This window comes from Thermobia domestica, chromosome 6, assembly GCF_964235325.1.
Source record: "Thermobia domestica chromosome 6, izTheDome1.hap1.1, whole genome shotgun sequence".
Taxonomy (NCBI): Eukaryota; Metazoa; Arthropoda; class Insecta; order Zygentoma; family Lepismatidae; genus Thermobia; species Thermobia domestica.
The window spans coordinates 96,581,363-96,604,647 of NC_137459.1; the positions used below are offsets into that span (position 1 = coordinate 96,581,363).

The window sequence follows — 23,285 nt, forward strand, 5'->3', positions numbered from 1 at the left end:
ACAAATTTTGCAGAAAACATGAAAAATTGCTTATTTAAAACCAAGAAAGCACAAGAACTGTTAAAGATGATCTGTTTTTAGCGCTTATTCTACTAACGAAGAAAGAAAGAAAAACAAGTAAGACAATTTCAACACCCCTAAGTAGTGCTTTGTGTTTCAGAAGGCCAAATTATTAACGTGTACGGAAAATGTTATGTGAATGTAGACGTTCACTTTTAAAACCCATTTCTAAATAAAATTACTAGTTAATTTTTTTTAGTAAATTAATCAATTAGAAGCTAATTTATTTGGTTTGTAGAATATCATATTGGTTTTCAGTTGCAAACAATATTGTATGCAAAGAGGTTCGTAGTTTGCGAAAGTACTGACTCTAATAAGTATATCAGTCACTTTATTACTTACTTATGTTACTATACATCCATGTATGTTAACATAGCTTATTTTACCTAACGTGCAAAAGTAGAAACTGCGTTAGGCTAGATATAAAAATAAATATTGTAATATCATAACCACATTTCTTTCTTTCAGCAAATTTTGCGGTTAAAGAAAAGGAAAAAAAAAAAAGGAAAGAAAAAGAAAAATCAAATTGAAGCCGATCATATTTTGCATAGCCGGCTTTAACACTTCGAATTGTATATTTGAGGAATAACGTGGAAACAAACATCATCAAAGAAAAAGAGTATATATATATATATATATATATATATATAAATGAGATATTCTATTATTTCTCTTACGTAAAGTTTTACACAATTTTTCCGTTTGGAGTAATAATTATCCCCACTTACTGTAAGAATTCATGGATTTCATATTTTCCATATTAGTACTCATTTTCCAGTATTCCGCTTCATCTTCTATGCGTAACTGATTTGAGATCATGGGCAGTGGAGGTACTAACGAACTGTGGGACTTCTTCTTCCTAGATTCGTCTTTCACTAAATAATAATAACTGCCCTCTTTCCTTAAATGATATCCATTGATACGCATACTTTTAAATTCCTAAAAGAAGAAAATGGAACGCATGAACTGCTGTAAGTCACTCAATCAACTTATTTCTCTATACAATTTAGTTAATCATTAACTAAAATTACAAATTTTCTTTTCATATCCAAGTAATTTCGTTCGTTTTATTCATTTCTCTTTATCAGTTCCTCTACACTTTAAATCCTTCGTAACTCCTTTGTCTGTAATTCTAACTCGAGGTTATATTTGATGTAATGTTTAAGTATACACACAGCAGTATCCCTGCCGAGAAATAAATTAATAAATCTTTATTTTTCAAATTAATGGTATTTAATTGCACGCTCGTCTCATAATGTGCTGTGAAATCTTGTTTCACGGCCCGAAAAGAAAGCTTATAGACGGTGCGGGAGGAGAGAGGCTGCCTAACATTTCGCTTGCCAAATTTTACCGAAGTTGTTCTCGACTTGTTTGTATTAAGTTTGTTACAATGATGATGGAATGAGATGATTTCATGCTTGAAAGTGGTACAAAATGAAGATGGCGGCCATGTTACAAGATGGCCGCCACGTGTACGAAACTGCCAAACCTAAACAGTGGTTGTGGTAATTTATGACGGTGGTATGTACCTCTTGAGTGGTCCATCTAATTTCATTCTGTGGGTGAAAAACTGCTCAAAAAATTTAAATTTAGGAGATTTTTGACCTAGTTTATTTTCTTTGATGACACTTCATGGTTATATGGATAAGTACAGAGGTCCATTCTTTTCCAAAGAGCATTACAGAGGTCCATTCTTTTCCAAAGAGCATGGGCACATTGATGTACCCCTCATAAATATTGGGAGGGGTGTGTTGGCTCACCCTCTGAAATTTGAAAATAGTCAAAATCTAAAACCTGATAAAATTTCTATAGGACTCGGGTTGAACCCCGTGTAAATTTGGGTGATCTTGTTTGTATCTTCCCATGGATAAAAAATTGAGAATAATAAACGTAAGTTATATGTTCTATCATTTGGTCAACACGTGGTCGGCTTTTGTCGTAATTTATCCTTAGAGATGTTGCTTTGTTACAACTTATGATTATGTGAATGTGTATATAGGTTCATTTTCTTCTACAGGACACTATACGCAAAAATCTATTAGCAAATCTGTTATACGCGTGGCATCCCATATTGGAATATGACCGCCATCTTAGATTTTGCACTAACTGCAAACATGAAACCATATCATCCCACCATCAAGGTCCCAATTCCATTATAAACACCGGATGACAGGTCCGGTAAAATTTTGCAAGCCAATTGAGCCAGCTTCACGTCTACTAGAGAAGATTTATCAATTTTTAGTTTTTGATAATTTCCAAATTTAAGAGATGGGCCAACGCACCACTCGATATTTACGAGGGAAATATCAACATACCCATGTCCTATGAAAGAGAATGGACCCCTGAACTAATCCATACAAAACCATATAATGCAGAAAAAACTTTTCGATGAGAATAAATTAAGTGAAAAACTCCCAAAATTGGATGTTTGCCATTTTTTTTTTAACCTAAAGAAGAAAATGAGATGGACTATTCACATTTTCAGACATACACACCTCAATCACATACTAGCACTTTTTTAAGTTTTGGCAATTTCGTATGCGTGGTGGCCATCTAGGTTTTGCACCACCTGCAAGCATGAAATCATCTCATTCCATCGCGAAGGTCCCAATGCCAATACAAATAAGCAGAGAACAGCCCCGGTAGAACCTTCAAGCGAAATGCAAGTAACTCCCTCCCTACACTATTATATTGCACGTCCCTCGAAAGAAATTATTGTAATTGTAAAGAAAATAATGAAATGCAGTGGTGGCTCTGTAACTTAAGAAAACTTACTTCTAGCTAAAAGATAAAAGGGAAAAAACGATGACTTCAATCAAGAACTGCCACTGACGGAACGATAAAATAGAAGTCAACGGGATACTTCCAAGAAAGTTCATTCTCAAGTTTAGATGGCATCGAAGTTGGAAAACTGAATCTGTATTACAAATTGAGAGTTATAATGACACAGATACAATATCCTTTGCTTTCTTCATGGAACAGTATACTTAAAAGACGAAAAAAAAATATGTAATTCTTGTTTTAAGCACATATATAGTCCGGTTAACATTTTATTAAATAATGAAAGAAAGACAAGCTGAACACTCACTTTTTTAACCCTTGGAAAGCCAAGATTAAATCAAAATAGCCAAAATTCTCAGAAATACGAGGATTACCACAAAAGTCATGGCAACTATTTATTTTTACGAAAATGAGAAAGCAAGAAATTCTGAAATATGCAAATGGAAGGTTAATACATATGTGAACGTTACATGTGGGGAGTTGGATGAACATATATATATTCCAGTCAGGATATAGCACGAGAAAAATGTGTAAAATGAATCGATTGTTTACGTGTTTTACCTCGAATTACAATATTACTTCCACAATATTCGGATTAGATTATTGACAGACTATTTAAAATATTTAAAATTATTAACAATGGCGTCTCTTTTGCCATCTGAAAACTATTTTTACGCTGATGAAGGTTGTAATTGCAAATCTAAGGAAACTTATTCATTCCACTGTCTAAAATTCTAAATGAAAATCGAAAATTACTACAAAGTTAACGACGGCTGAATAAAAACATAACAAAAATATATGAATACATAACTAACTAACTAACTCTATGGCCTATGAACCCCGAGATTCAATGCCGCGTTCACAAAACCTCTCCATTGACTTCTGTCCTTAGCCAACTAGATCCAGTTTCTATTTTGTATCCACACTTCTACGAGATCCATCCTAATATTATCCTCTCGTTTGCGCCTAGGTCTTCCTAATGGTTGTTTTCCGATTGGATTTCCAGTTAAAATTTTGAAAAAGGTCCTACTTCTTTCACTCTAGCTACATGGCCTGCCCACCTGAGCCTCCTAGACTTGATGACCCAAACAATGTTTGGTAAACGGTATAAATTATGCAGTTTCTCATTATGAAGCTTTCGCCATTCCCATTCCTCTTGGGTTCGAATATTCGCCTCACTATTTTATTCTCAAATACTTTCAGTCTGCGTCCTTCCCTCAGAGTAAGCGACTATGTTTCGCAACCATACAGCACACCAAGCATGATTATCGTTTTATATATTTTAAGCTTTAAATTCCTCGACAGAATTTGCGAAGACAAAATATTTTGAACTGAATAAATAACATGAATTCCCTGCTTTCAGTTAACATTTAATTTCTTCGTGACTATGGGTACATATATCGCTTTAATTGTATATTACGTAACTAGAAATCAAGTTTGTAGAAAATATTGATTCTCATTTGAAACATACCTCCAAGAAACGATCTAAACTCTGTTCAGGTCCAAAAACGAACTGCAATGGTAGTTTTTCAAGTGTGCAATTGGTTTGTCCACTTGACCTTTTAACATGATTTGCAACCATTGCCAAAGTACTTTCTTCCAATGGGACAACATCAAGAAGAAACGCAGCGATTTCATCATCAAGAAGCCACTTTATCTACAAGAAAATTAACAACAGAAATTAACGATATCCTTCAAGTACTTTTTTAAAATTAGTAACATCATTTTCAGATATGTATGTAGTTCCCAATATATTGTATTATGGATTCTTTAAGATTTTTGTTTGATTATTTTAGAGGTTTTGGATCTGAAGCTATAAAAGATGTTGAAAATAACATCATTATAAGTATTATGAACCTTTATTTATTGTCTATATGTTAAACTAAACAACTTACAAGTGCGAATGTACCTTTCCTTATTCCTTTTTTCTCTTTATTGAACATGTGTATGAACATAAGTAATTGTCAGGAGAGAGAGAGAGAGAGAGAAAAAAAAACGAAATATCTTAGCGATTTGTATATCATTCAATAGAACATTACCTGTTATACCGCAGAAACTTTACAGAATGTAATAAGTTTAAGATCGGTGACCCTGCTGGGTGGAGTTGATCGCTTCCGTGTCTTATTCACTGGCAGGAGAAATCTGACGCAAAGAAACTATATAAACCAGATACCCAACGTTGAATTTCGCAATGGGGCAGATGTGGCTCAATGGTAGAGAGTTCACCTCTGGTACGTGGGGTCTCTGATTCGATCCCAGCTCGCGCCAAGTAGGCTTTGTGGTGGACAAACACTATATGCATGGATTTCCTCGGGATTCTCCGTTTCCTCCCACTTTCTTCATTCCACCATTTCATGCATTTCTCATCATCACCGTCTCTTTAGCCTACACGGCATAACCGTGGGGCGTACAACTTAAAAGATTTCATTTAATTTTCATTTTGAGTTCGCAAACTGATCACTTGGGATTTTGTTTCAGGGAAGCTCACCGGGTATGCTGACCATTGCTGAAATGAACTCATTTATTTATTAATTTATTCAAGCTGATCATCAGTTATAATGTTATCTTCTGCTAGACCGACCTACTGTATTTCTAACAGGTATTATTATTTTGTTGCAGGTCGATCACTACGCAAAATTACCAATGCTGAACGTGTTGCCGTTGCCACATGGCGCCTACAGGACGTTTCATACGGAGAGATACGATGACGTTTCCTCCGCAAATTTCGCAAGACTAGGCCTACGAGTAAGATCATATGGAAATTAGTGAATAAGTTCAAATGGACTGGCAGTATTTCTGACGAGTCCCACGTGGAAGCCATACGCGTATCAATTGAATGGAGTCCTAAGTTTGTACGTTCTCTCGCGCGGCAATCAGATATCTCAATATCCAGTGTTTAGGGTACTGAAATTCACGTGGAGGAAGCATGTTTGTACACATGCTCTTCAGTGATGAAGTCACCTTCCATTTAAATGAACAGGTCAATTGACGTAATTGTCACCTTTGAGCTGATAAACCTCCAACGGAATTTAATGGAAGTGTGTGAGATAGTCTCAAAATCAACGTATGGGTGGGTATTTACACAGCAAAAAGTCTTTGGTGAGTTCATTTTTGTAAATCCTTCTCCGATAGAAACCTCCAAGTGAAAGAAAAAAAAAGCTCACTTCTATGTGTATGAATTCATTGGTATTACAGTGTGTTGTAATTTCAATCACTTGATGTTTCAAAGTTACTCTTATTGAAAATTACGTCACCAAGGCAAATGATGTCACAATAGTTCAAAGATTGTCACAATGAACTTACATTTTGTACTGAACAGATAACGCTGAAAATTTTAACATCATATTTTATTTGTTGCAGTAGATTGCAAAACGTATAAAAATTCAGAAACTGTTTTCTTACAATTATACAGTTGAAAAAAACGAGAAGAAGCAGTCAGATATGTTGCTTTCATCTATCGATCAAACATTACCTTTTCAACAGTGTTTGTAACAGCCTTTCCCTGATAATGTGGTAGGTGGCTAACACGGTTTCTCATTCCATCTCCCGGAAATCTAAACAAGAATTAAACAGAAATTTCATTAAAAGAAACAGAAAGAAAATTTAAAAACTATTTCTGACCAGGTTAAGAAATATAAATCATATATCTAACCGTTTGTATATTATATGTATGTATATTGCGATTGGAAAGTTATTAAAAACAATAAGTGGGCTAAATTACAAAACCTTCAGGACAACTGTAACTATTCACGAGTACTAATTACCTTTTTAAAACTTTAAAACTAATCTGCACCAATTACAATTATACTTGTTAGTCTCTAAACTCGATACCGTAATATACCTGAAGGTACGCAAAATTTATCATAGGAATGATCACGTAAAATTTGATTAGTCAATGAGAGTCAAGTAATTAGGTGAAGATAACTAAGGCACTTAAGAATTGTAACACTTAATCATTCTGTCTCAGTAACACTGAATATTCATGCACTCTGACTGCCATGTGTTAAAATGTGTTCGGAAATGGTGAATAGTACGTGTTGCTGTGTACTATGAAATCATGTGTTCAATAGGGCAGACCAGTGGTTCCCAAAATTTTCTGCACTGAGAAAAATGATTGGGTTGAAACGTGACCATGCGGTGTGGTTAAAAAGATTTAAACCAAATTGGGTTTTTTAGGAACGATGGATGGTCACTTGCAACCCAACTGCATTAACCGTTGGGTCAACAAAATGACTATACGTCACCGTAGAGTATTTTAAACCAACACTTGAGTCATACCTGGTTAACGGAAAGTGTCATAATACGTGAAACATATAGTCTAATCGAAGCTGATTTAAGTGGACTATTAAGTACTACAAAAATTACAACACATGTTTGTTATTTACAGTCTATTCAGTCGAAATTATACAGAGTTATATCTTGACAGAGCACGATTACAATAGCAACGTTAGCTCCGGTCCAAGCGGAAGGCTGCGGAGGAAGAAAGTAGCGCCAAAAAGAAAACAAATCATTGCATCGAAACCACAATGCATGAATAGCAGTGCTGTAATCTTTTTTCCTAATGTTATTCTAATGTCCTAGCATATAAGAATAACAGATGGCGCCACCGTTACTGTGTAACTATTGTCAGACTGTTCACAAGTTTAAAAAACGATTATTTTGGCCAATTACAATAAACTTAGAACGTTATTTGTAGCTTTGCACAAATGTCAAATATACTGCGAAAAGCTTTGAAATAACTACTTACTGGCTATGAGAAATTAAAATATTCACAGCCAGTACGTAATTATTTCTGATATACTCGGAAGGCGATATCGTTTGTGTTGAATAAAATTCCAAGTAACACGATAAAGTGGTAATCATTTTATATTGTGTAGTGTTGAGTCACCTTTGTAACCAACGCATGGTTTGTTAAATCCCGTAACGGTTAATGTGAAATTTACTCTTCTAACCCATTATTTCGTCATATTTTAATTCAACCATGGTCAAAACTATCTCATTGATGGGTTATTTACACTCCCCTTCTCCAAGCGACCCCACACTGTGGTTATTTCTTACCCCATGTTTATTTACTTTTAACTACATGTTTGGTCAAACGCATTATCGGGTTAATGGAATTTACACTTTGTTGGGTCATATTGTACACCAAGTTGGGTTAAATGTATTAACCGGTTAAGCGATTTTAAACCAATTGAGTCGTTGGGTTGGACTCCTATATTTATCTACGCGTTGGGTTGAATTTATTTCAACCCAATTTAACTAAACGCTTTGACCCTATTTGGGTCGGAGCAGTTTTAGCCACGTGGTTGGGTTAAAATATGCACCAATAGTGTCAATTTCAACCCAATCATTTTTCTCAGTGTGACTGACGATACACTTTACTGAACTTGAACGCCTATGAAAAAGCGACATACTTGTTTTATTTCTAAAATTATAATAGTGAAGACTATAAGTGTCTATAAAGTAGTGACTCTAGTACTGAACACTGTTGCTGCCGCTCGGCGTTAGAGGCATTGACTTGTACAGTATGTCCCTAAATTGACTTCAACTAATTATTAAATGCTTCATGACTTAAATTCTAAACTTTCGCGACACACCAGTTGGAAAACTTTGGGCTAGTATGCTGGTGCTGCAAACTGGACACCTCTCAGATTCTCAAGAGGGTAAGCTAAGGGTAAGCGGTCATCTGAAGAGAGTGTATGCCAAATTGCCACAATCTTAAATATATAGAGAGCAACAGAATCCAAGGTGATAAAGCAATTCAGAACTTGTGGCAAAAGAAATCAAGAAAGAAGAATAGTGGATGAAAACAATGCTTAGACATCGCCGAACATCCAAGAAGATTGTCCAAATAAGCGTGGAGCAAACGAAGTACAACTGATTGCAGATTGCAGAGCTTATCATCATCTAGAACGATAGGTTTCTACAATTACAGTTTGGCAGCAGCATAATCACATCTGCGTCCGGTTTTGATATCGAAACCACTAATCACCACCGCAAACATTGTAGCTCAAAACACATGAAGACGAGAACATAAAACATGAACCACCGACGATTGAAAGACAGTAATATAGCGCGATGAGTCATCCTTCTTGTTTAAAACTACAGCCCAGGTTTAGATATGACAGTATATGCTACGGACTGCTTACCTTTTATCGTTACACATGAACTCTGTGCTGGTACGGAGTAAAATTTCACAGCATTTCTTTGGCCCTATTATTATTTCCAAAAGATGAATTGCTGCCAGTAATTACGTGGATATTTTATATGACCAGGTGTATTCCACTCAACAGATGCTCCCTACAAACAACACAGTCTTCCTACATAACAATGCACCTATACACACAATCAGCCCTGTTCAGTCGTGGTTTGAGACTAAGGATAAGCTTTAACACATCCCCTGGCCTACTCAAGTCCAAAACTTTCGAATCACTGGATATCTGTAATCAATTCAGAGCAGCGAATCCGGCGCAAATTTTCTCCCTTCCCCCTTGCTTCTGATACAACTGAGTTCTGCACTGCATAATGAATAGTTCACTATTCCTCTGGAAACGAGTCACGAACTATATGCCTTATTTCCACTATGCATACACTAAGGCTAAAAAGTCTACCTCTCTATTAACCAGGTAAGATGCATTTTACAGCAATAATCAAAATACTGTAAACACATTAAAGCAGTAGTGAATTCAGAAGAAATAGCTTCATATTGAAAAATAAAATGCCAATGTGATTAATGCGTAAAATTTTCAATGAATATATTCTGCCTGTTTTGAGATATGGATCGGGGACGTGGACAATAACAAAATCAGACATTCGCTGTCTGCAGATTACGCAACTATACAACAAAGTAAGGATGTATATCTTGACACGCCCTTGTAACTTTTAAACTAATGGATAAAAAGCAATGAAATTCTGTATCATGCAAATATTGGCAGGGGGACATTGTTTGCCATACTCCTTGATACCACAAGGTTAGCAGTGTTGTCAACGCAACATAAAGTTTTATTTTTTGAAATAGCACTAGATCAGGTTTTGTAGATGTAATCTTCACATCTACTTGTTAAATGAAAACTTGCAATGTTACATTTATTATTCCGTGTTGCAAACTAAGGACGTTACAGAATCACAAACATCCTAAATGTGCAATGCAATTGACTCTACAGTAGTAATAATGCAATTGAGACACAAGGGGCAAGGCACAATGTCTAATACTATAACTATGATATGACATATTTGGAATGAACACGAACAACACTACAAGGAATTGAAATTTAACTTTTTCCAAAGCCTTTACTTAGAAAACAAAATGTTTAGACAAGTACCTCATCTAACTGTATACGTGATTTTAAATAGATGTGAAGATTGCAATGCCGTTTATACCAATTTGATATCTCAAACTGTTCTTAAGATATGACACACACACACACACACACACACACACACAAAAAAAAGGAAATTTGTAACATTGCTTAAATTATGAGAACTTCTTGTAATTACAACTACTAAAAAGTATTTTTGTAATGTTATAGAAGGAAAGAAAATCGAAAATTGTTTTTAAAAATTACCACAAATACGTTATTTTAAGTAACAAATCAAATTTTACTATTTATTTCTTATCTCCCGGTTTGAGATACCAAATTGCTGTAAACGGTATTTTGATCTTTATGTTTATTGAAAACCAGGTACGTAATTGGATGTGATACTTATCTAAACATTTTTTCGAAATAAAGTACTTCGAAAAAAAGAAAGTCATATTGTCAATTTCTTGCAACTTTTTTTCTATTTCTCGACATACATCATATTAACCGAACTATTTGACGTTAAGGTACTTTGGATGTGCAATACCCCGTCTGTCTCTCTTGCGTTATTACTTACAACCCTCCAAAATTTGGTTGTTTTTCAAAGTCTGTGATACTGTAGTGTCCTTATTTTGCAACACTGTACGCGTATAAGAAGTGTGATATTGTATTTTCCTTTTACATGTAGACTCAAAGTATGTAATAACCTAACGTTGTGCTACTTGAAAAAAAAAAAGTTGGATAGGCAACACTGTTAACCGTGTGGTATTACAGAGTATGGTAAACAATATCGCACTGCAGGTATTTGCACAGTATAAACTTTCAGCGCTTTTGTCTATTAGTTTAAAAATTTAGAAGGGTGTATCAAGATAAATGGCCCAACTTGTATAATATATGAATAGAAAAGAATCTCATGGATCAGAAAGATGAAGTGGTGGATATTACCAGGAAAACAAATTCACGGATGTGGATGTATTGCAAGAAAAAATGAGGGATAAAACCAATTGTTGACTGGATACCAAAAGACAAGAAAAGACCAACAAAACGTTCTTATACGCAGTGTGACGAAATTATGAAATACTGTGGAGTAATATAGAAAAAAGTGTCCAACGTAGATGACGTGGAGAAGAATTGGAGATATTTTCATCCAGCAATATATTGGCAATGGTCGTCCTCTTGTGTGAGAGGTTCCTGGTTCAATCAAAGGTCATACGAGTTGTGGTGGACAACATCGTATCCATGAGTTTTCTCGAGGTTCTTCAGTTTCCTCCTGCATCTCATTTTACCAATTATTTCCTAATCATTCACTCTCATTACTCATCCGTTTCCTTTAGCGTACAGAGCATAACGGTGGGGCTTAACACTAAACATTTAATTTAATTTCATAATGAATTACCAGAAAATAGTGGAAACATGATCACAACACTAAAAAAAGGTACACTATGAGCTTTATCACTAAAACGATTCAACAGATAGGCACTGAGACATTTGTGTGTGTATGACCATTAAACAATTATTTATTTATTTCAAAGACTAATAAACTAGTAGATCTCTAAAATACATAAAACCTGATTCAATATTAAAACAGGCCTTAACCTAAAAAGAAATACACTTACTCGTCTTCAACTGATCCTAGACTACTACCAACGGACCCTGTAAGCGTTTGACTTCGTTCATGAGGCACTGGAGAACTACTGCAAAATGATGCTGCTCGAAGTCCCTGTCCCCCTTTTTCAGTAAGCACAGACTCTATGTCTGGTGGAAGAGTCAAGCAGTACATATCCAAAGTAATTTGATCGCTCAAATCCAACTCCCCATCCAAATATTCCAAGGTCTGAGTAATTTCTCCTACAAAAGAATAACACATATGTAATACAATATTCCTTGTTACAGGGTGTAAAAAATATACTATTTCATATATGGTTTTTCAGTTCAATGAATCTCTTAACAGTGGACTTGATTTCTTTCAATGTTTTCAAAAGTAATCTTAACGAAGTTGGTTCAGAGATTGTTGGCTGGATTGGAATTTTGCGTCCGTTTCACCACCGAGGCTCTATATGAGACGACGAACTACAGCTAAACGTGGGATTCAAACCATACGACCTCCAGTTGGGAACCGAATTCGGGTCTCCCGTGTCAAAGACGCGTACGCTAATCACATAGCCATGCGGGGCACACAGCTATTAAAAAAATCTTTAGTTGGAAATATTAGTTTCTAATTACTTCAACCACTGAAAAATTTATAAATAATTGCGAGTAACGAATTACTGTAATCGATAGTTTACATTCTCAGCTTTCTGTTGCTATTTATACTTTCAATGCCACCTCAAGCTATCTTTCACACTCCTGTAAGCATTCTTACGTATATTATACTTGGCTTATTCAAAAATAACGGGATTTCCCTTACAGGAAAGTCATAAATGCTTCAATATCTCTAATGTATAATCATATTCGTAAAGTCGTAAAGAAGTCTGCTAACTCAAGCCTTTCATTGCAGGTCGTCAACTGATCGAAATTCGTAATTAAAAATAAATTAATAATTGCCATCAAAAGTTAGATCCGACATCAAGAAAACACCCACAGAAAATCATTAAAGAACATGAGAATTATGCTGTACCGAATAGCGTAACATATTTCATAACGAACACGAGGGCGTGGAAGACGTGCTAGGAACAGCTTCCAATCCACTGTTTCAATCAAGTTAAATGTCTAGATAATCGAAACCATGCACAAAAAAGACCGAATAATAATCGTACATAATACTGAAGATGCATTAAGTTCAACTGATCAGACTGTAAGAAACTGACTGAGTAAGGTTACATTCACAGCGTGTTCCTCATTGCTTATTATGTATTATCTGTCATTACTTCAGCTTTTATTCGTATCTTTTTCTTTATCAATTTTGCACTTTTATTTCATTTCCTGTTTCTCTCAACATAATCATAAACATATAAATTTCTCTTTGCACCTACTAGTCTTCCTCTCCGCTGTACTCTTACCAACCAACCCGTTAGACAAGGTGGAGACACGTGAGAAGAAATTAAAAAAAAAAATTAAAAAAAAATTAAAATAAAAAAAATAAATAAATAAAGAATTGATGACTAGCTGTGAAGTCGAGTTAGGTACAACGTTGGAATTATGAGAAAATGTAGTAGTGTTGTCAACTCGAAAATAGAAAGAGTTTAGGGGAAGAAGATAAAATTAATGTGACAAGCTGGCCAGTAAGGCACAGAAGGGATAAAATAAATCAAAAGATAAATTTGTACATTCATAATTAAAAAATAACAGAAAAGAAGTAAAAAGAAACAAGAATTGAAAAATGTACCTAGGTATCGATTCAAACATGGAAACAGACATACGTGTAACAAACATGAAATTACACTTATTGCTATTCTCTTAGTGTTGCGCAGATAGTGATAAAGACAAAAGAATGAAATAGATGGAAAAAAGGGAAGCGCTGAACTACTGTATTTTCACATTAAGTTTGCACTGGACCAATATAAAGTAAAATGGGAAAATCGATTTACGTAAATATGATTTTAAATTCTTGTCATAAACCAAAGAGAAAATGGATAGGTTATGTCAATCTTAATCTCATTGGAGCAAAGAGAGCGGAGCTCCACCCTCCCTCGAAAACTGAACTTCAATTCTTCTTCTTATAAACGGTTTGACTTACCTTAACCACATTTTGCACCGAGATCAGGAATCTCGGTGCCCAAATTTAACAAAAACTTAAGTAGAACGTGCTGCAGAGGAAAAAAACATCACTGGAGAAACACTTCTACAAAAATCAAGTGAGTATTTTGGCACCTAAACGAATACAACACTTATGTACATGCGTTTGTTAGTGTTGTATAGTAACACAGGCGCTTCTATACAATTTGCTGGTTTCTTACAATATTTAACACATTTCGCACACTGATATATACAGGAGTCTTAGTACAGTGGATTATTTTGGAAACAAACATGATTAAAGCAAATCTGACTAGCAGAGGGCGGACTAGCCGAGGGTGGTAAAGGAGCTCCGATTGATGCATGCGTGATGAATGTCGGCCACATTGATGGCTGCCATCTTGGATCCAGTTTTTTTTTTCACATAGGAAGGTAGGCATGTGACACGTCAATTAACACTGTTTTTTGCAGGAGAATGCAGTTCCGCAAGCAGAAATGCGTTATCATGCCCCGTTCCAAATTTATGAGCCCCAAAGTTCCACCTGCAGAATGTGCTCCACATGTTGCCCATCCATTGCAACACACAACCGGAGTCTCTTAATCCAGTCCTCCCGAACCTGTAACAACACAGCGGGGGGATGCTATCACAGGCGTCTTGAATACGTCCCTGTAGGTGTGCAACATCCCGAATCTTCTTCTGATACACCAGATGTTTTAAGTGTCCCCATAAACAAAATCCAAGGGAGTGAGGTCCAGCGACCGGGATGACCACTCCACAGGGCCTCGGCGACCGATCCAACGTCCAGGAAAATGCAGATTCAAGCTTTCCCGCACAGGCAGCGCATAGTACGGTGAGGTACCATCTTGCTGAAAATATCGCGGCAAGGTGGCAACAGAGCGGAGAAGCAACGGAAACACCAACTCCTGTAACATGTCCAGATATCGGACACCATTTAGGGTACCAGGAATGAATAAGGGTCCTATGATCGACGTGTTCCATATGCCACACCACACCATGATATGAGCAGGGGTAACCTCTTGCAGGGATTGATCGCATGTGGGTTTGCATCCGACCAATATCGCATGTTCTGGCGATTCACTTCACCATCTAAATAAAAGTTTGCCTCGTCTGTGAAGAGAATGATGGCTGGGAAATACGGATCTCGGTCATATTGTGACAAAGCCCAATTGGCGAATTCCATGCGCCGGTCTGGATCTTCCTCTGAAAGGTTGTGGACAAGCTGCAGCTTGAAGGGATGCCACTTGTTCGTATGGAGAATCCTCATCACGAAAGCAGGTGGTACGCCTGTTATTGCTGATAGTTGTATTGTGCTTCGCTTCGGACTTTTCACACTCGCAGCAAGCACCATTGTGGATGTCTCCTCATCTGTCGCAGTTCGTGGAAGCCTGACCGTGGTCTGTCGGGAACATTACCAGTTACACTAAATTTCCTAATGAGATAGCTAACGGTGTTGTGCCTTATTGCAGGTCTTTCGGGGTGGCGCGCGTTGAAGTCCTGGGCAATCACATGATTGCTTCTTTCCCCAGATATTAGGATGATCTCAATTCTTTCCTGCTTCGTCAGTGCCATCTCGCTCTACCTGCAACGAAAAGAAAACCTATCAAATTTGGGCCGTTATGACTTTCTTGCAGCGTTAGTGCCATGTCGCTCTCCCTGCAAGGAAACAGAAAACCGTCAAGTTTGGGGCGTCATAACTTTGGAACGGGACATGATAACGCATTTCTGTTTGCGGGACTGCATTCCCCTGCAAAAAACAGTGTTAGTTGATGAGTCGCATGCCCATGTTCCCATTTGAAAAAAATAACCTGGATCCAAGATGGCCGCCATTCACCACGCATGCATCAATCGGTAGCTCCTTTACTCAAGTCCGTCCTCCGCTAGTCAGATTTGATTTAATCATGTTTCTTTCCAAAATAATCCACTGTATTACGACTTAAGGACCACTCTGTACATAGACAGCGGTCACACACCAATCACTCAAGGATATAGAAGCAAAACCTGCTAAATCCATTTTTCAATTTTGTCAGGAATCGAACCAAAAGTGACTCCCTTATGTTTTAGAATTGTTGAACAATTTTCTGTTTACTGGTCACTACTTAATGCAAATGAATGAAATCTATCACTAAAGAAAAACAATTGATCAACAATTCTGAAACATAAGGGAGTCATTTTTTTCCCGTTCCTTGACAAAACTGAAAAATGGATTTAGGAGGTTTTGCTTCTATACCCCTGAATTTGTTTCAAATGCGGCAGAAGTCTTTAACGATAGTTTAAAAGCTTTGCTTCAAGTTTGGATTTTGAAAGCCCAACTAGTCATCTTACCTAGACATGTAGGGAGATCATATACTGAGGAACTCCCAACCATTCCTCGTGAATGAACTGAACAGGTAAGATGAAGGAACAGTGGAGAGATTTCTTCAGAAACATCATCATGAAGACCGTTCACGCTATCAGAATCGATTCCAGACAAAGAGGAAGTGCAACCATCTTCTCCTGTAGCAACACTATCTTGTTCGCGAGACTCCCAACTTGTCATCTTGCGAAGGGAATTACCTGGAAACATACAGAAAGAAATGTGCATTACGTTCTGTATGTATTTAAACTATATGTTAGGTAACACAAAATATTTAACAGCAAAAGATCATCACATGAATATTATATTCATCTTCAAGCAGGAACAGTTGTACTAAGTAGTATGAAATAAGCGCAGAATTAAAGAGTCATATTTACAAAAATTATAAACCACATTTTTCACAAAAGCCTTACAAGTAGGCAGGATTGTGCCACAAATATTTTATTTATTTCTGTGCACTAAACGTTTGAAACTTACGAATGAAAATATTTTACTCAGATGGAAGTAAGGTTTCTAAAGGAAATGATAGTGAGATTTTTTAAATAAGATTATATAAAATTGCGAATCTATATGCCATATATACACAATGTTAAAAAGAAATGCATACAATGAGCCTGAACTTAGGTAGCTAACATTTTATAATATTTTGGAATAAAATAAAGATCTCAAGAAGATTCAAATTTGTTTAACTTCAATTATAGGTAAAATTACAGGACTTTGATAAAAAGCAACGCTGGATATCCTACATCTGCTGCCATCTGAGTGTACCAGCGATGTTAATATTTGAGATTATATTTCTTTCTGCAAAATAACGAATAGATTGGTGCAAATGCATTTCCAAAGTCCAACTATGATATTTGAAGCCTAGTTCCAATTCTAAACTTCGACAGAGCACAAGTGGAGTTTGGAAATGGAAGCAGAGACCTCTGTAACGAATCAAAATACTACTGCGTAGCGATCCATCTTCTAATTACTGGCGATCCATCTTCTAATTACTGGTAGGGTGAATAAAATACGGTCCATATCAAAATCTCAGTACCAGGAATTCGTAATACCAGAGGATCGCCTTGGTAAAGTGACAAGCAATGAAATATATAAATTATATATAGGAATTAGGTACACTAATTTTGTAACACGTAATGGAAAATTTTATTTATATCTACTTCCCACATCTACAAACTAACTGAATTAATACTAATATACATGCAATACAAAAACGATATATGAGTAGTAAATGGATCAAGGGTATACCTCAGAATGAGCCTATGTCAATGATAAAAATATCAGAAGAATATGTAATGTAATTTCAGTTGTACCACAGAAAGCAATTTATCTTTCTTGGACTGTATAACTTTGTTTCTCCGAACCAAAAGCTGGAAATATCAATTGTATTAGTAGTTTCCTTCAAATAAATCTCAATTTGTAAAGTAAATTAAGAAAAAGTGAAGCCTCCTTGAGTTATCACCACCTCTTGAGAAAAAAAGAAAAATCTACTGAAATATTCTCAACTTATGGTACCGCAAATGTATTCTGAATTTTCAAATGTATTACCTAAGAAAAAGTCTGTATTTAACACTGAATATTGTCGTACATATTTTTTCGTGGATTTATTTGGTATATGTATTTTCTTAACGTTTTACATTGCATTGTGAAATAATGTACCTGATTCTACTTCCTTTCAAAACTGAGAAAGATATAACAAAAAGACTACGCCTCTCCGAATCGTAAGTTATCTTTTCCCTACATTTGGAGTTTAGTGAACTATATTACTGAGATTATTTTTGTTGTTCTATTTATATTTAACGTACCTGACTGGTCTTTAATTGTGATTTGATAATACATTTGTATAAAATACTACTAGGAAGCAACTAATTTTCAGATTGTTTGCTAAATCTTCACCTTTAACCTTAAAGCGTTTCTCAAAATCAATGAGCAATTGGTACTCAGAAATAAAATACTTTTATTTATTTATTTATTTATTTATTTATTTGTTTATTTACTTTTTAATCAGCTATTTGAAACAATAAATTGATGGTCTGCGTTTCGAGAAGCTTCACGACAATGAAACCAACTCTTTATGTTGATAACAAATTTTAAATAAATCATACACATATTATATTGCAGTGATTTATTCCAGTTATATAAGAATTCTGTTGAAAGCATTATAACTTATACGAAGGATATTAAACACATATTCATCGCTTCTGGCAAAAATGAAATAATTTCTTGAGATTTAAGACTAGCTAAATACCTTGGATTCCTCCATGCTCAGCTGCAAACTCGACTCCTGTTTGAAAAATCATGTTGTCAACATCTTCGTCTGCTGTAGATGTCTTCAGTTCATCGACATCATCAGGCAACGGTTCAGCCTTTAAAAATATACAAACTATGCTAAAATGTTTTTCCGCTCGTATAGTTACTTTTAAGAATGAATTATTTTTAAAATTAAAATCCTTCTGTCAAGAGCTTTAGAATAAACTGAACAGTTCTTCTCTGTCTTAAGAGTGAAACCTTTAACAGGTTACAAATTAATATATTCTACGGCTAGGAACATTTATGTACTGATGCATACGATATAACAATTTTCATTATATAAGTAAATAATATAAAAATAAATTAAACTACAAAAAATAAAAGTCAAAGACCTTCAAGGTTATATGAGGTATTGAAGAACCTTCAGTAGTGTTCTTCATACCTGATATAACTAAAAATATATTGCCGTACCATACGTCCATCACTATTATTCAACATATTACGGAAACCCGCACTGAACAAAGATGATGTTCATCTTGCTATCACTTTAATTTAATGCTATATGTCTTATATTCGCTAAGAAGTTATCTTTATAACTTCTAAACTAATTATCTGAATAACTTCAAAAAATATCCGAATATACGTAGACAATTTTGCCTGATTTTAGAGATACTGCTATAGTATAAGCTCTCGCCCGTGGAAGCAGTCAGACGAAAAATGATCATCATTATTAATTTACAGACGGTGTATTGCATACAGTTCGGAAGCTTATTTGATACCTAATATGTTACGGTAGACATTTACGTGCTTTTCCAAACATCTCAATATGCAACGAGATAGATCTTGTAAATTATTCATTGTAGCTTTGGAAAATTCAAAATTGCTAATAAAACTCCAACTGATCAAAGCAGTATATATACTTTAAAATTATATATTTTTAGTTTACGTTTTGTAAAGAGAAAGTGGGCGTGTCTTGCATTCAGATTGTATATAAGCTGTTAAAATTGGTTATTTCTCTCATAGTGTGTCTGAGGAAGGCTATGTTACATAGCCAGAACTCTAACGCAAATATATAAATAATCTTAAAATGAAAAAAATGAAATGAAATCTTTCAATTTTACGTCCCACGTTTATGCCGGTTAGGCTAACGGGGACGGTGATTATGAGAAATGAATGAAATAGTGGAATGAAACGGGAGAACCCCGAGGAAACCCACGCACACGATATTTGTCCTACACAAAGTTCACTTGGCGGGGGCTGGGATAAATCTTATAATGTATACACTGCTTTGGTCAGTTGGAGATAGATCTATATTTTATATATATATATATATATATATATATATATATATATATATATATATATATATATATATATATATATATATATATATATATATATATATATATATATATATATATTTTCAATAAAAGACAAAAAAGGTTTCTGTGCAAAAAGCTATTAACGAAAATCTCTTCCCTGGAGGTGGGGCAAGAGTAACTTTATTTATTTATTTAATTATTTTTTTTAATAGGGAAGATATCTTGTGCTGAATTCCGAGTGAAATCTTATTTGATATCTAATGTACTTATTTAAGATTTAATATTATATATACATTATTAAATATATTTTCTTACGAAATACAACACTACTTCCCTGTTACATTTAGAAATATTAAGGTCAAGCAGGCACATACCCTACAGAGGAGAATAATGCTGACTACGGTAGCACCTGTATTATATCCGCTATAATATTTAAAGTTTTTCTCTTCTTCTTTTATACCCAATTCGACAATTAATTCAGAAGTTATATCAATATATGTTGACTTACGGGACAACAAATATTTGAAAAACGATAGAATAATATGGCAAAATGCATACGTACTGGCTAGTTAAAAAAAAAAATCGTGAAAATAAATAAATAAAAAGTACTAACCAATCGTTCTCGTTCCCAATTACATGAACAGAAGTAAAATTCCTCATGGGAAGGAACACGTTTGAAGTAAGTAGTAATTATTTTCATGAACTTTTCTTTGATACAAGTGTGATACTGTTTTAAATTTTCACATGCTGTATGATGTTGCAACAGAGATAACGGGAACTTTTGACTACTCTTGTCTTCCTCATCATCAGGATGCGCAGTGGAAAGTGAATACTTCGAATTTGAAAGGTTATTAAGTGCTTCCACATTAGCTCTCATCTTGAAGTCCTTCAGATGACCACATATTGTCTTTAAAGGAATAAATATATATTAAATAATTAACAACATCAAACCAAAATAGCCATTTCGTTTAAAAAAAAAAATCCAACACAACAATTATAAATGTAAATAACCAGTAAAATAAAGAGCCTTTAAATGAAAGAAAGAAGAATAAACATCTACGGAAACATATTACTTAGAACTCCTTGCAGGAAACGTGATATACTTCATCAGCAATTAACTTCGGTTGTCGTTTTTAGAAACCAAAAGGAGAAGGAATGTAGATTAAGAACAGATGAGTTAGAAAAAAATGACGTTGAAAAACGTATTTCTTTTAAATAAAATAAAATGAAAAATTGCTGAACACAGCACGCGAGAACTCTGTAAAAGATTGTTGTAAATGGAAGAAGTAAGTGTTATAAACTAATATTTGATTTGATTTGATTTTAAATTTGGCGTTCCTTTCAGCAGCGAGGCTATATGAGACGTGAACCTACAGCTGAACGTGGGATCCGAACTACATGAGCTCCTAGCGGGATTTCAACACGGGTCCCCCACATCAAAAGCGCGTACGCTAACCGCTTAGCTATAAGGAAACTCGCAAAAGTGAGAAAATATTCGAAGAAAAATTCTCTATGCTAATTTGGGAAATTTTCAATACGATAATGCCAAGATTTGTTTAGAAATCCTTGATCACTATTCAATGTGGACTTTTCTGTTCTGATTTGGAAAGTTCACTTCAAGGTAAGATTCTGATCGTTGAAGTAATTTAATAGTTTCTTATTGTCCTAGAAATACAACATTATTAAACATATGTTGCTTACAACAAAATCTCGACAGAGTTGGCAATATAAATTAAAAGAAGATATACATGATAGACATTAACAAAAGTGCATCGAAGAAACTAAATATGGTCAGTTTTCGAGTCAACACTGTTGTTAATGAAAAACAATCAGACGTTTATGTTCAATATTCTTTTTTCTTCTTCTCTCTCTTTCATTCACTTTTTCTGCATTCAAATATGTCTACATTTAGTTTCTTCAGAGCGTTTTTGTTCATAATTGTTATGTAAGTATCTTTGGCTTTTATTTGCAAGCAATCGTGCTGAGATTTCTTTATTCTACTCATCACGTATATACAAATTTCAAAATAATGGAAGACAAAGAATAAAATCAAGATTTCGAAAACAGAGGGAAGAAACAAGTGAAATGTAAACTTGAATCTAGTGTCTCGCAGTTATGCGTTATAGAATGTAAAAGATAATGATAAATATAAGAGAATGTTTAGTGAATAAAGTGGTTATCGGGCTAACAACTAGGGGAATTCCTCGTTGTCCGACGCTTCGAGCACTGACAACATTGTCCTTTTCACCAGGGTACAGTGTGAAAGAACCAAACAGATGCATTTCTTACATAGGTGCTGGCAAGGAAAGGATGGAGACGTCCAATCATCGTCAATCTAAGGCTTCATTCGGATTGGTCGGTTGTCTGAGTTTATAGGTAGGTCCTGAATGGTGTTTTATTCCAGTGAGGGAAACCCATGTTTGGCTGAGAAGTAGAACGATGTCCTTGTTAAGACTATTGCCTTCTTCCGGTATTGCTAAGCATCGTTGATTTTTCTCATCCAACAACCTGAACACTTTGCTAGCCAAGATGTTTCTGAAAAACAGATGTTACGTATCTCAGTTATATTATGCTCTGACTTTTTCGCTCGACGTCATCTAATATAACTGGTACATTCTTTGCAGCGAATTTCAATCGTGCGTCCAGTCTGTCCGATACAGACTTTACCACATTCACACGGAATACGAAACACACTCGGTGGTCTTAAGACATAAATCATATTCAACTGGACATAGCAAGGACCTGAGTTTGGCAAGGTGCTTATGAATAGTTTGTATCCTGTGTTTTGTTAAGATTCTGCTTACCTTTCCCGATAGGTGACCAGTAAGAGAGAAAGGATTCGTTCTTTTTTCCCTCATGATTTGGATAGATGTGGCCTGGTAGTGGCTTTTTGAGGCTCCTTCGTATATCTGTATCGATGCAATCATTTTGTTGTAAGATTTTCAGGTGCTAGAGTTCGACTTGTAAGTTATGTTCAATCTGGTATGACAAAGACTCTTTTCGCCAATGTGTCAATTACTGTTATGCGCTGAGACTTATGATGAAGACCATTGTTGTTATAATAGAAGTGAATTTCCTATATACGCTGTTTCCTAGGCTAGTCTCAGATATTCTTCTAATAAGAATGTCCAAAAAGGGTAAGATGTCGTCGTTTTCTATTTTTATAGTAAAACATGTTAGAATGGCGACTTTTGAGGAACTCTAGAAAAGGTTTGTAAAGACTGTTGTCGGTCGGGTCAGACACAGAAGGTGGTGTAGTCGACGTATCTACAGAAGTAGGCTGGCTTCAGTGATTGTAAAAGTTGATGTTCAAAATTCTCCACAAACAGAATAGCTACAGAGGGCAAAAGAGGTGATCCTATTGCAACTTCATCGGTTTGTTCAGAGTATTGTCTATCATAGAGAAAATATGTGGATATGAGAGTGTGACGAAACAATTCTACAGTGTCTAATGGATGGTGTTCTCTACAAGTCGCATGGTATCTGAAGACAAATGTGTTTTCAGAACTGCTACAAATTCTGTG

At 35.2% G+C, this 23,285-nt stretch overlaps 1 protein-coding gene across 2 annotated transcripts in view; it reads right to left on the reverse strand.

Moving 5' to 3' along the window:
* The window catches only part of LOC145688108 (KICSTOR complex protein SZT2-like), a 373,764-nt gene that overhangs the window by 107,662 nt on the left and 242,817 nt on the right, over positions 1–23,285 (reverse strand). For both annotated transcript variants that reach the window (XM_081761856.1, XM_081761857.1), the window contains exons 25-31: positions 20,375–20,668; positions 18,438–18,555; positions 16,156–16,386; positions 11,756–11,987; positions 6,314–6,395; positions 4,313–4,498; positions 789–999 (exon numbers count right to left, since the gene is read on the reverse strand). In XM_081761856.1, the coding sequence (XP_081617982.1) occupies positions 789–999; positions 4,313–4,498; positions 6,314–6,395; positions 11,756–11,987; positions 16,156–16,386; positions 18,438–18,555; positions 20,375–20,668 (1,354 nt within the window). The remainder of the gene's footprint in view (positions 1–788; positions 1,000–4,312; positions 4,499–6,313; positions 6,396–11,755; positions 11,988–16,155; positions 16,387–18,437; positions 18,556–20,374; positions 20,669–23,285) is intronic.